The sequence below is a fragment of the Cebus imitator genome, unplaced genomic scaffold (assembly GCF_001604975.1).
Source record: "Cebus imitator isolate Cc_AM_T3 unplaced genomic scaffold, Cebus_imitator-1.0 Scaffold42, whole genome shotgun sequence".
NCBI classification, from domain to species: domain Eukaryota; kingdom Metazoa; phylum Chordata; class Mammalia; order Primates; family Cebidae; genus Cebus; species Cebus imitator.
Genome location: NW_016107357.1, coordinates 8926301 through 8940009, shown reverse-complemented (window position 1 = coordinate 8940009; position 13709 = coordinate 8926301). Strand labels below are relative to the sequence as shown.

At 44.5% G+C, this 13709-nt stretch overlaps 1 protein-coding gene across 1 annotated transcript in view; it reads left to right on the top strand.

Moving 5' to 3' along the window:
- The window catches only part of PARP1 (poly(ADP-ribose) polymerase 1), a 49624-nt gene that overhangs the window by 9904 nt on the left and 26011 nt on the right, over positions 1-13709 (top strand). Inside the window, exons 3-7 of the mRNA XM_017526441.2 lie at positions 6627-6742; positions 8275-8489; positions 10096-10195; positions 12384-12500; positions 13168-13344. Of these exons, the coding sequence (XP_017381930.1) occupies positions 6627-6742; positions 8275-8489; positions 10096-10195; positions 12384-12500; positions 13168-13344 (725 nt within the window). The remainder of the gene's footprint in view (positions 1-6626; positions 6743-8274; positions 8490-10095; positions 10196-12383; positions 12501-13167; positions 13345-13709) is intronic.

Genomic DNA, 13709 nt, shown 5'->3' with positions numbered 1-13709 from the left:
AAAAAAAAAAAAAAAAAGAAAGAAAAACAAAAAACAGATTCCTCCATGTCTTGTCGTATTGAGAGCTTATTTCTTTTTGTTACTGAATAATATTCCATTGTCTTGATTACCACATTTTTTTTATTCATTGACCTGCTGAAGGACATCTTGGTTGCTTCCAAGTTTTGGCAATTATGAACAAAGCTGCTATAAACATCCATGTGCAGATTTTTATGGGGATATAAGTTTTCACGTCCTTTGGGTAATGAAGGCGTACAATTGCTAGATCATGTGGTGAGAGTGTATTTTGTAGGAAACTCCCAAGCTGTCTTTCAAAAAGCTGAATCATTTTTGCATTACCACCAGCAATAGGTGAGAGTTGGTAGCATCATCCATCTTTGCCAGCATGTCACTGTTTTGGATTTCGGCCATTCTAATAGGTGTGTAGTATTTTAGTATTGTTTTAATTTGCATTTCCCTAATACTGTAACTATCTTGAACATCTCTGTTTACCATCTGTATATCTTTGGTGAAATGTCTTTTGCCTGCCCCATCTCCGCTTTTTTGTTTAAGATTGTCTTGCTCTATTGCCCAGGCTGGAATGCAGTGGTGTGATCACAGTTCTCTGCAGCCTTGACTTCTGCTCCCACCTCAACTTCCCAAGTAGCTGGGACTTAAGGTGCACACTACCATGCCTGGCTAATTTTCTTAAATTTTTTGTACAGATAGGGTCTCATCTGTTACCCAGTCTGGTCTCGAACTCTTGGTTTTGCCCTTTTTAAAATCAGATTGTTTTCTTATTATTGAGCCCTAAGAGCCCTTGGTATATTTTGGATGACAGTTCTTTATATCATATGTCTTTTGAAAATATTTTTTCTCAGCGTATGGCTCTTCAGTTTTTAATTTTATGAAGTCTAGTTTATCAGCCACTTCTTTAGTGGATTGGGCTTTTGGTGTTTATAAAAAGTCGTCTTCAGACCCAAGGTCACCTAGATTTTCTTCTAGAAGTTTAACAGTTTTGTGTCTCACTTTTAGGTCTGTGATCCATTTTGAGTTACTTTTTGTGAAGGGTTTAAGGGCCGTATCTAGATTCCATTTTTTTTTTTTTTTTTTTTTATTTAGGCCTATGATTCATTTTAAGTTAATTTTTGTAAAAGATGTAAGGTCTGTTTTTTTTTTTTTTTTTTGCATGTGGATGTCCAGTTGTTCCAGCGCTGTTTGTTGAAAAGACTATCTTTTCCCCATTTTTGCTTTTATTTCTGTGTCAAAGATCAGTGGACTGTGCTTGTGTGGCTCTGTTTCAGGGCTCCCTGTTCTATTCCACTGGCCTACTTACTTTTTGCCAGTACCACACTGTGTTGACTGGTGTGACTTCATAGTATTTAGATTGGGTAGTGTCAGTCCTCTAACCTTGTTCCTGTGTCTCCAGCACAACCTAGTACGGCATTGGCTATTCTGAGTCTTTCGCCTCTCCATGTAAACTTTAGGATCAGTTTGTCAGTGTCCACAAACTAACCTGTTGGATGTCTTTAAATTTTTAAAAGTCAGTTTTTAATCAGTTTTTGAAGGCAGTCTGAGACTGCATTCTCATTTCTCTGCCTTCCTAAATTGAACTAGTTTAACCTGTTTTCATGACTCTAGATATCGATGGGAGCTCAGCCATCTTCCACAGGGAGGCTGTTTGTGCCTGCGCTAAAGTATGTCGTCTCCGTCTACCTGTATTAGTCTGTTCTTGCACTGAGACTAGGTAATTTATAAAGAAAAGAGGTTTAATTGGCTCATGGTTCTGCAGGCTGTACTGGAAGCATGATGCTGGCATCTGCCAAGCTTCTGGGGAGGCTTCAGAAAACTTAACAGTCATGACAGAAGGCAGAGGGGAAGCCGGCAGTTCGCATGGCCGCTGCAGGAGGAAGAGAGTGAGGAGGTGCTACCCTTTTTTTTTTTTTTTTTTTTTTTTTGAGATAGAGTCTCACTGTGTCTCCAGGCTATAGTGCAGTGGTGCAATCTCAGCTCACTGCAACTCCGCCTCCCAGGTTCAAGTGATTCTCCTGCCTCAGCCTCCCAAATAGCTGGGATTACAGGCGCGCCGCCATGCCCAGCTAATGGTGCTACACATTTTTAAACAACCAGATCCTGGGAGAACTCACTTAGTATCATGACATAGTACGATACTAAGGGAGAAATCTGTCCCTGTGATCTAGTCATCTCCCACCAGGCCCCACTTCCAACGTTCGGGATTATAATTCGATATGAGATTTGAGAGGGAACACAGATCCAAACTATTTCACTGTCTGTCCTTGCAAATGGTCCTTCTGGCACCTGTTGGCATGTTTGACCAGCTGCTTGCTGGAAGCAGATTAGTAACCACTCAGAATTGGGAATTTAAAAATAAATAAGTGCCGGGCGCGGTGGCTCAAGCCTGTAATCCCAGCACTTTGGGAGGCCGAGGTGGGTGGATCACGAGGTCAAGAGATCGAGACCATGCTGGTCAACATGGTGAAACCCCGTCTCTACTAAAAATACAAAAAATTAGCTGGGCATGGTGGCACGTGCCTGTAATCCCAGCTACTAAGGAGGCTGAGGCAGGAGAATTGCCTGAACCCAGGAGGCGGAGGTTGCGGTGAGCCGAGATCGCGCCATTGCACTCCAGCCTGGGTAACGAGTGAAACTCCGTCTCAATAAAAATAAAAATAAATAAATAAATAAGTTTGCCAAGAAAGAGTTCAGAGGGTGATTATATGTCAGTTTCAGCAGAGGACAAGTCTCACACTTGTCTAGGCTGGAATGTACTGGTATGATCATAGCTCACTGCAGTCTCTAGCTCCTGGGCTCAAGCAATCCTCTCACCTTAGCCTCTGGAGAAGCTAGGACTACAGATGCCCAACTAATTTTTAACCTTTTTTTTTTTTTTTTTGTGGTAGAGACAAAGTCTTACCGTGTTGCCCACAGGATCTTGCCATGTTGCCGAGGCTGGTCTCAAACTCCTGGCTTCAAATGATTTCACCTCTGCCTCCTAAAGAGCAGGAATTACAGGCATGAGCAACCACACCTGACTGACATTTTTCTTGTTCTGTGGCTGTTTTCTCTCTTGTATTCAGGATACTAGAAGTTACAGGTTTAGGGGCATAGATGTGTTATGTCTAGTTGTAATTTAAATATGCCTAAGTACATAGATAGATAGATAATCTCTGTCACCCAGGCTGGAGTGCAGTGGTGCCATCTAGGCTCACTGTAGCCTCTGCCTTCTGGGTTGCTGGGATCACAGGTGTGTGCCACCATGCCTGGCTGGGTATTGATAATGAATATTATGAATAATGCTGTAATGAACATCAGTATACAACTATATGTTACAGACTGCTTTCACTTCTCTGCTGTATATACCCAGAAGCGAAATCGCTGAATCATTGTAACGCTATGTTTAGTTTTTTCAGGGGCCTCCATACTGTTTTCCACAGCAGCTCTTCCATTTCCACCAGCAAGACAAGGGGTTTCCAGTTTGTCCTCATTATTATGAACACTTTTTTTTTTTTTTGGATAGTAGATAGTAGCCATCCTAATGTGTGTGAAGTAGAAGCTCACTGTGGTTTTTGATTTGCATTTTCCTAACAGCTAGTAATGTTGACCTGTTAGTACTTTGGCAACTTGGTATTTAGTCTTTTCATATTAAAAGTTACAGATTAAAGTGTACATAGTAGTATTTAGTGAGGTCTTGATAAATTTCGTGCAGTATTCCAAGCACTTGACATGTTAATCTGATCGTGTCCTTACAATAAGCCTTTATCAGTTTTTACAGATCAGGAAGTTCAGGCACAGAGAACTTAGATAACTGATGCAAGGTTATACTGGTAGTAAATTCCTGAGCCAGGATTCAAATCCAGTCTGTCTTGCTTTTTTTCTTTTTTTTTCAAGACAAGGTCTTGCTCTGTCACTCAGGCTGGAGTGCAGTGGAACAATGACAACTTCCTGCAGCCTTGGCCTCCTGGGCTTAAGCAATCCTCCAGGCTGCTGAGCAGCTGAGACTCCAACTGTAAGCTACCGCATCTAGCCCTGTCTTGTTTCTGAGACTAGAACTTTAACCTTTCAGTTATATTACACATAGAGCTGCTGCAAACTTCTTGTACATCCCAGGCACCTGTACAGTTATTTCTTTAATTCTGAGATGTATGGTTACTGTTCAAAGGGATGAACAGTTTTAAGGCTTTCTATATATATGCCAAATTGCCTTCCAGAAAGATTGCTTCAATTGCAGGTACTATACAACAATATATAACATACCCATTTCTCTACTTCTGTACCATTCCTAAGTGTTTTCTTTTTTTGGAGACAGGGTCTCACTCTGTCATCTAAGCTAGAATAGAGTTCCGATCCTAGCTCACCGTAGCCATGAACTCCTAGGCTCAAGCAGTCTTTTCACCTTAGCTTCCTAAGCAGCTAGGAATACAGGCATGTGCCACCATGCTGGGTTGTTTTGTTTGTTTCTTCCTTAAATGGAGATCTCTGTGTTTCCCAGGCTGGCCTCAAACTCCTGGGCTCAAGTGTTACTCCCACCTCATCTTTGCAAAGGCCAGGCATGAGGCACCATGCCTGGCCTTTTCTTTTTCTTAAGGAAATGTACATTCGTACATTTTTCTTAAGGAAATGTAACTTCCTGATTCTTTGTTATAATATTTACAAATATTCTTCCAAGTTTGACATTTTCTTTTAGTTTTGTCTATTGTATTTGTTTTGCCACATTAAAGTTTATCTTTCTTTTTTTTTTGAGACAGAGTTTCACTCTTGTTACCCAGGCTGGAGTGCAATGGCGCGATCTCGGCTCACTGTAACCTCCGCCTCCTAGGTTCAGGCAATTCTCCTGCCTCAGCCTCCTGAGTAGCTGGGATTACAGGCACGTGCCACCATGCCCAGCTAATTTTTTGTAGTTTTAGTAGAGATGGGGTTTCACTGTGTTGACCAGGATGGTCTCGATCTCTTGACCTCATGATCCACCCGCCCCTTCCTCCCAAAGTGCTACAGGCGTGAGCCACCGCGCCCGGCCTAAAGTTTATCTTTCACTAACATTTGTGTAGTCATGTCTGTGGTCATTTGTGGTATGTCTTTGGTATTATATTTGGAATTTTAAAAATAATTTACATAGTTACTTGCACAGGTCTTATGTATACAGTTCAGTGAGTTTTGACAAATGTGTATACACATCTAGCATATACCCCATCAAGTTATAGACATTTCTGTCATCCTGAGAAGTCCCCTTATGCTCCCTTTTCTAGTCATTTTTCCCTGACTCAGGTAACCACTGTTCTGGTTTCTATCCCCATAGATTAATGGTCCCTGATTTAGAATTTCAGGGAAAAAAGGAATTGTGTATACCCTCTTACATGCTTCCTTCACTTGGCGCAATGCCTGTGAGACTCATCCAGGTCATCTTGTGTGTCATTAGTTAGTTCCTTTTATTTCTGGGGAGTATCCTTTGTTTGGATATATCCATCTGTTTTTCCATTTTTCTGTTGGTGACTTTGGGCTTGTTGCCAGTTTGGGGCTATTACAAATACAGCTGCTAGGAATTTGCTTGTCATCCCACTGGATCTGTGGATCAAATTGAAGATAATTGATATAACAATCCATGAACATGATGCATTACTTCATTTATTTAGGTCTTTGATTTCAGCAAAGTCTTAAAGCTTTTAGTGTAGAGATCTTACATGTCTTTTGTTAGATTTATCTAAGTATTTTATGTATTTTAACACTTTAAATAACAGTACATTTGCTTTTTCCAGTATGTTTATTGCTAGTATATAGACATTTTTGTATGCTTGTATATTGACAGCATGCCCTGCGTATTTGCTAAATTCACTTAATTTAGTAGCTTTTAAAATAGATTTCTCAAGAAAGCTCTTAGGAGTATCAAATAGAGTCATCTACAAATAGAGATGGCTTTATTTACTCTTTTCCAAATTTATAGCTTTCTTTTTCTTTTTCTTTCCTTAATGCCCTTACTAGAACCTCCAGTACAATGTGGAATAGAAGTGATGGGAAAATAGCTTTGTCTTATTCCTGATCTGAGGCAAGAAACATGCAGCCTGGGAATATATTTTTATAATAAGAATCTAGCTTTTGTCCCAAATGGCTAGCCAGGGATCCCCAAAACTCTTTATTGAATAATTCAACCTTTCCCCACTAATTTGAAATGGTACCTTTACCACATATTTAATTCTTACATATACTTGTGTCTGACCTATAGCAAAATATTTCCTTTAATTCAACACTTAACTTTGGTAAATAAAAGCATAATGGAAATTAGAAAGCTTAGTTAGACTCTAGTATGGTTCCAGGCATTTAAGGTAAGCCCCTAATAAATTCTTTCCAAAGGGTTGGGGGGAGCTCCAGAAGTAGGGGAGGAGGTAGAATGTCAGACAGCTGACTACCCCCTAATGTGCTGCTCTAAGGAGCTCATCTGAGAAGTGTCCAGAAAAGAAGCTCTGTTAGCTGACCATTGTTGTTACAAACACGGGGATGAGATGAACCAATCATGGTCTCCCAAGCACAGAATGTTCTAGTGGAAGGATCCTGGGGAGGTGGAGGAGGACGGGGGCGCCTCTGAGCTGCACTGTGGGGCTGTTGAGATGAGCATTGCTGTCTGTCTGATTCTTCAGGCAAAGGCCAGGATGGAATTGGTAGCAAGGCAGAGAAGACACTGGGTGACTTTGCAGCAGAGTACGCCAAGTCCAACAGAAGCACGTGTAAGGGGTGTATGGAGAAGATTGAAAAGGTAAGATCTTGGGGGCTCAGATCCCTCAACTTGTTGGATTGCTTGCATTGATGTCATTGACTATCTCAAGAGAAAAGAAGAAATGAGTGCTTTAGGATGTTAGCTCAACGTAAGTGATTAAAAATAAAGTGAAGATGTTAGTACTGACCAGATATGACAGTGACTTCCAGACAGGTCTGGCCCTGCTTATCATGGTCCATGCATCTGCTCATGGAAAGCATTAACAAAAGGGATCTCTTTTAGACCCAGCAGTAGCTGGGGAACAGACTCTCTATGTTTTATGGTAGAATTAGGTGTTGGGCATGTGTTTGCCCTGATATGAGCCTCCAGCCCTCTTCTGTTTAATCAAAGGAAATTTGTTAACCAGGCTTTCCCACCAGTTCTAGTTCCTGAAGGCCGACAGCCAGTTAGACAAAATGGACAGAGACACTGGTAGAAGGGAAAGCTTGTGCCCTGCAGCCTTCTCACCCTTCTCTAATGTGACATGCACATATTAATTGATTCATATAAGGCATTAATTGAAAGTTTCTGCCTCCTGGAGGTATTGTACCGAAAATTGAGGTAAGCAGTGGGTATTTAGAAAAGAAAAACATGGAATTGCTTTATCTTTTCCAGCTACCTTCAGCCACCAAAAATTTAAGGCAAACATTAAGGTCCTTTTCACCTCAAGGGGAATGCCGGGTGGTATGTGCTGCTTGGTTGCTGGCAGGAGCCCGCTGTGCTGCATTCTCTGGGTTGAGCCTCGAAGGCATGGAACTCTCCAGGGAATATCGGGCCTGGGGATTGGGGACCTGGGCAGGCTGGCAGGACTGGATTCTTGCCTGTGGGTTTATTACTCCTTCTTAGGGAGTGTAGTCTCTAAAGAGGCTGAGGCCATTGGAGGGTGGGGGGTGGACAGAAAATCCCTGCTAGTACAAAAGTGCTGCATTGGGGTCTGGGTGCGGTGGCTCATGCCTGTAATCCTAGCAGTTTGGTAGACTGAGGCAGGAGGATTGCTTGAGTTCAGGAGTTTTGGATCAGCCTGGGCAACATAGTGAAACCTCATCTCTACAGAAAATTAGCTGGGCAAGGCTGAGGTGGGAGGGTTGTTTAAGCCTGGGAGGTGGAGGTTACAGTGAGCTGAGTTCAAGTCACTACACTCTAGCCTGGGCAACAGAGTGAGACCCTGTCTCAAAAAAAAAAAGAAAAAGAAAGGGTGCATTGGAATCCCATGCACGTGTGCTTTTATGCCTGCCCCAGGTCAGCAGAAACATCTTAAGGGGAATGTTAGCAATTCTTCACGTGTCCAGACAGGTAGGTAGGTAGGTAGCCAGCCATTTGGATTTAAGGAACCCTGAGTCTTGAGGGTAACACACAATCCTTGAAGACCTGAGCGAGCCAAAACCTCTCGAAAGCCCATGAGTCCTCAAGTTGTCATGCAGGCCTTGGCTTGGACCTGCAGCCCCTCACTGGCTGGAGCACAGGCTGCCCCTACCATGTTCACCATCATTCCTTGTCACTCCCTTGGTACCACATAACGGTTTTTCCTGCAGGGCCAGATGCGCCTGTCCAAGAAGATGCTGGACCCAGAGAAACCACAGCTAGGCATGATTGACCGCTGGTACCACCCAGACTGCTTTGTCAAGAACAGGGAGGAGCTGGGTTTCCGGCCTGAGTACAGTGCGAGTCAGCTCAAGGGCTTCAGCCTCCTTGCTACAGAGGATAAAGAAGCCCTGAAGAAGCAGCTTCCAGGAGTCAAAAGTGAAGGGTGGGTGGAGTGCCTCGGGGTTGCCCTGGGGGTTCAGTGAGGGGCTTGAGGGAGGTCTGAAGGCTCTACAGGTTCCACACCACTCCTGTGTTTTCCTTCGCTACTGTCAATAAGCCAGGGAGATGCAAACTGAGGAACGGTGACAGCAGAGATGTTGGTGCAGAGGACAGGGTAGGGAAGGATAGCAGGGGGTTTCCATGGGCCGAGAGCCCTCTGCCCTGTGAGACCTGCTTCCTGGTGGTCTATTCCCCTTACAACATCTGATCTCCGTGGACAGGCTAACTATACTTTTCCACGACAGCCCTTTAGATACTTAAAAGAGCACCCTCCTTCCCTGGGCGAGTATTCATTTTGCCTAGGTCTCTAGGAACGATGCTGGGAGAATTCTGACCATTTTTAGTTAGGGGGTAGGCAGTGAATAATTTTCCTGGTTCAGAATGATAAGGATTTGGCATGGTGATAAAATTTAGAATGGGAGGGCCCATCAGTGACTATCTTGAATCCATGGATGCCTCTGCTCTCTCCAGTTAACCCTCTGCTGGTCCCTCAGCCTCAGTTTGGAGAATTGGTTGTTAACAAGCACACCAGGGGTGGTGTGGCAGGGCCTGGTATCACCCTGCTCCTTGGACAGCGACTGGGCAACCATCAAGCAGCAATCATGTTATCTCAGTTCATAAGGCCTGTTCATTGCAGCAGCACTTGTGGCTCCAGAATGTGCAGTAAAACTGAAAGATCAGGCCATGGGTCAAAAAGCTCACGGGGCATTGCAGCACGTGATACAGGTGTCAAGAGTTCATCAGCTCCCACTTAGGCCATGATAACCAGCAGAATATGTGGAGCACGTTTTATATACCAGGCACTGTATCGAGCCCTGTATTTGGGCTGTTTCATTTGCCCATCACCAGAGTTCTGTGGGGCAGATGGTATTCTTTTCCCTATTGTATGGACAAGGAAAATGCAGGGTTTGTGCCCAAGTCTATGTGATAGCTAAGACTGACTCCAGACCACTGTGGCTGTCCTGCCCCTGTGCCAGCTGGGGTAGGCTGGTTAGCACTGTTTTGACTATCACTTCTTGTCTGGGTTTTGCATGGCAGTACAGCCCTACCTCTGCGAGCAGCTTCTTGGTCTTGCAAGCAGCTGTGTGTTCTAGCGGGAAAGGCTTAGCCTTCCCGCACTTGTGCTTTGTCTTTCTGCAGTCCCTGTCCCTTAGCCATGGGCTTACATCTAGCTTAGTCCCTGCTGGAACCTCCCAGGCCAGGAGATACATGGTTTTGTTTGTTTGTTTGTTTTTACTTCAGACAGGGCCAGAGCCCTGGATTCTTTTAATGGGTTGTTCTAAGTCCCTGGAACAACCCTAGCCCCTCTCTTTGGCTGGGAGAGTATGTTCAGAAATGGATGGTGTCTCCTGCTGCCCTGGTTGCAAATACTGCCTGAGTAGACAGTGATTGCCTGAGACCACTGAGTGGGGCAGGGGTTGGGGAGTGACAAGCGTGAGCAGACCCTACAGGGAGTCGATAAAATGACATTAAGATACTGCATCACCACATGTCATTGGGTATCAGATTTTTAATGGCTCTGGCTCTTTCTCATATCCTGTGTCCTTCAGAAAGAGAAAAGGCGATGAGGTGGATGGAGTGGATGAAGTAGCTAAGAAGAAATCTAAAAAAGAAAAAGACAAAGATAGTAAGCTTGAAAAGGCCCTAAAGGTGAGTTGTCAGCTCTGTTTCTCCTTTTGGCATTCTGCTGTCTGGATTCTCTCCCATTGTGGGAAGACAATTCAAGGAGTTATGTCCCACTTATTAAGGCCTTTAGCAAATTGATAGCCATCATTAAATAGCATGGCTTTTTCCCCAGATTGTTTTCCCTCATCCCAAAGAAACCATTTTTATTTGGAAGAAAATCCACATTAGGCTGTAGATGTCTGACGTGCAGCCAGGCTTGAGCAAGGCCTGAGTGTTCTGTTGCCACTCACCAGCCTCATACCAGATGACAGAGAGTCATGCTTCTGCCAAATTATGCACCACACTGTACACCCTGCACCTTTGTGGTCACTTGTAAACATCAGAAAGTAAATACTAAATTAGAGGATGCCGAAGATTCTTAACATAGACAAATGGCTTGAAGAGATCAAGTGTCTTCACATTTTTTAAATGAGTATTTCTTATTTTTAAAAAAGGAATAGATGCATGATAACGACAGGAGAAAACTGTCCATTAAATCAGTGGTCCGTAACCAGAAAGATTCATCCCTGTGGTGATTATGTATGTGTTAAAGCAAAAATTATTAATCAGACAATGCTGGGTGTTTGGGAAATTGAGGGAGAACAGTTGGTCTCTTCTTGAGAACATGATTTCCATGAGCCATCTGTTTGTGTCTCTTGTATGAGTATTCAGCTTTTACTGGAGGTAGTAAAATCAGAAGCAATTTCTGATATGGCTCTAGTCGCTAAAGAAGAGTCACACATTTTGTTCAATTGTCTTACAGTAAAAAAGTGTCTGTCATGCCCCAAAACTGGCTGCAGAGAACCGTGGTGCCACTTCACATTTGCCATTCAGTGAATTTAGTGCCCTTCCCCAATAATGGCAGAGATGTTTAGAGTTAGAAAATTAAAATACCCCACAGCATTCCCACTCTGGCACATCTGTGTCTGCTGGCTCCCCATTCGTGGTCACCTAGGTGAGATTGTACCCCTTCCATTTAACCTTGTAGCTCTATACCTTTTCCTCATGCTCCCATGTCTCTATTCCTGGTGTCCCAGTCTGTGCTGTGTATGATGGAGAGGGGAAGTGAGAGAGCCCTTAAAAATGAAGCTGGGAAACAGGTGCAGATGTGTGCCTGCAGCTTCACTAGTGGAGTTAAAATCCTCCCTTGGTCCTAATAGGAACCCTATGGGGTATGATAAGGCTGGCATTTTTGTCTCCTTTTTACAGAAGTGGAATCTTAGCTGAGGTGGTGAATAACTTGCCCATTTTCCTGGGGAAAGAGGAGACTCACCTTAGCCTTTAAAATGGGGAGGCTGATAGCTTCCTCAGCAAGCTTGATTGTTGTGAGAATAAATTAGTTGAGGCTGGACGCCATGGCTCATGCCTGTAATCCCAGCACTTTGGGAGGCTGAGGCAGGTGGTGGATCACATGAGGCCAGGAGTTTGAGACCAGCCTGGCCAACATGGTGAAACTCCGCTTCTATTGAAAAAAAAAAAAAGCCAGGTGTGGTGGTGCATACCTGCGATCCAGCTCCTCAGGAAGCTGAGTCAGGAGAATTGCTTGAACCCAGAAGGCAGAGATTGCAGTGAGCCGAGATCATACCACTGCACTCCAGCCTGGGCAACAGAGCGAGACTCCATCTCAAAAAAAATAAAAAGAGAATGAGATGACACATAAAAGCATCTAACCAAGAGTAGGCACTTAAAGATTAAAACTTTCATTTTCAGAAGAGCTTAAATACATGATACTGAATATAATAGACCATCAAGAAAATTGGTGTTTGGGAATCAGTCCTACTCTAAGATTGGTGAGGAACAGCCATACCCTGCCTCTAGTTGCTGATAAACGTGGGCCCTAGGCTCAGCCTAGCACTTCCAGGCTCTTACCTTTATCTCCTAGGACTGGGTTCTGAGGGCTGTTTCCAGGAGCCTAGTGCACTTTTCCCCACACTCTTAGGGCTTCCTCCCCACTTTGCACAGTATTCTCTGAGAGGCCACTCTCCAGGTTTAATTTGGTGTCCACAGGAGCATGACTGGGAGTCAGCTCCTGTGCTGATCACCCACGTTTGGAGGGGTAGCTCGCTGCTGCGCAGCTGTGTAACTGGAGGCTCAGCATGTCCAGTGCTCCTCCTCCAGTGGGATTCTTGCTTTGAAAAGAGCTGGCCTCTCAGCCTCTGGGTTTTGTCCATAGGCCCAGAACGACCTAATCTGGAACATCAAGGATGAGCTAAAGAAAGTGTGTTCAACTAATGATCTAAAGGAGCTGCTCATCTTCAACAAGCAGCAAGTGCCTTCTGGGGAGTCGGCGGTGAGCTGCCTTTGTGTTAAGTGGGACACACATGTGAGGCTGACCCCGTCGTTGTGGAGTGACTGTCCCAATGGAGTGTGGGAGGCCCTCCGTGTGAACACCTGCTGGTATCAGTTGCGAGGATATAAAAATTTGTGGTTGTGTTGCACGGTCATCACCACCATCGTGGTCACCATTTTTCCGGGGTGGATGGGGCCGGCATTCACACGCCCCACTAGACATCTTCCACATGTTAGTGCTTGCTCTAGAGTGCTAGGCCTGTGGAGAGAGGAGAGACCCCTCATGAGGGATGGCATGCCAGCGTCCCATCAGTGTCTCAGCTGGCCCTTCTCTGTTGTCATTCTTGGGAGTTGGCTTGGCACTGTACCTTGTTTAATACCACTGGATGCTCTGGGCTCTTCCTTCATTTCTAAATTACTGAGGGTTGGGCCGGGGGGTGGCTGTAGGAACACTTGGAAATAAGGTCTCCTACATTACAAGAATGCAAGCTCCAATTTAAACCAAGGACGGTGGGGGGGGGGAGTGTTAAGAGCCCCACACCAAGGCCACAGCAAGAAGCCTCTCTTTGTAGTGAGTGAACTCTGCAGTTTCCTCCATCCCACATTAGTGAGTGTCCTTTTCTGTAGTCCTTCATTTGCCTTCTGACATGTGTCTCCACTGGCTGCAGATCTTGGACCGAGTAGCCGATGGCATGGCATTCGGTGCCCTCCTTCCCTGCGAGGAATGCTCGGGTCAGCTGGTCTTCAAGAGCGACGCTTATTACTGCACTGGGGACGTCACTGCCTGGACCAAGTGTATGGTTAAGACACAGACACCCAACCGGAAGGAATGGGTGACCCCAAAGGTAAGGGGCAGGAGAAGATCCTGGGATCTGTGGGCAGAAAAACCTGCCCCACTTCCTGAGTTTGTGCACACTTCAGGTCCTTGAGATTGCAGGGCCATGCTCCTCACACTTCTTTACAGCCAGGTCATCCTCTTAACCAGAATATAATTATATGCTTGCAAATGACACAAATGTAGAATGGAAGCTTCTCTAAGTATGGAGTAGAGGTTTGTAAATTTGGTGTAAAATCTTGCTTGCAAAGACCATGAATAATTGTGATTTATTAAATGCCTCCTATGTGCCAGGCACTGTTCTAGGCTTGAGGGACATATGGTGAAGAAATAGTTATTCCTGCCTTCTGATGCAAATTTTTTTCAAGGACATTT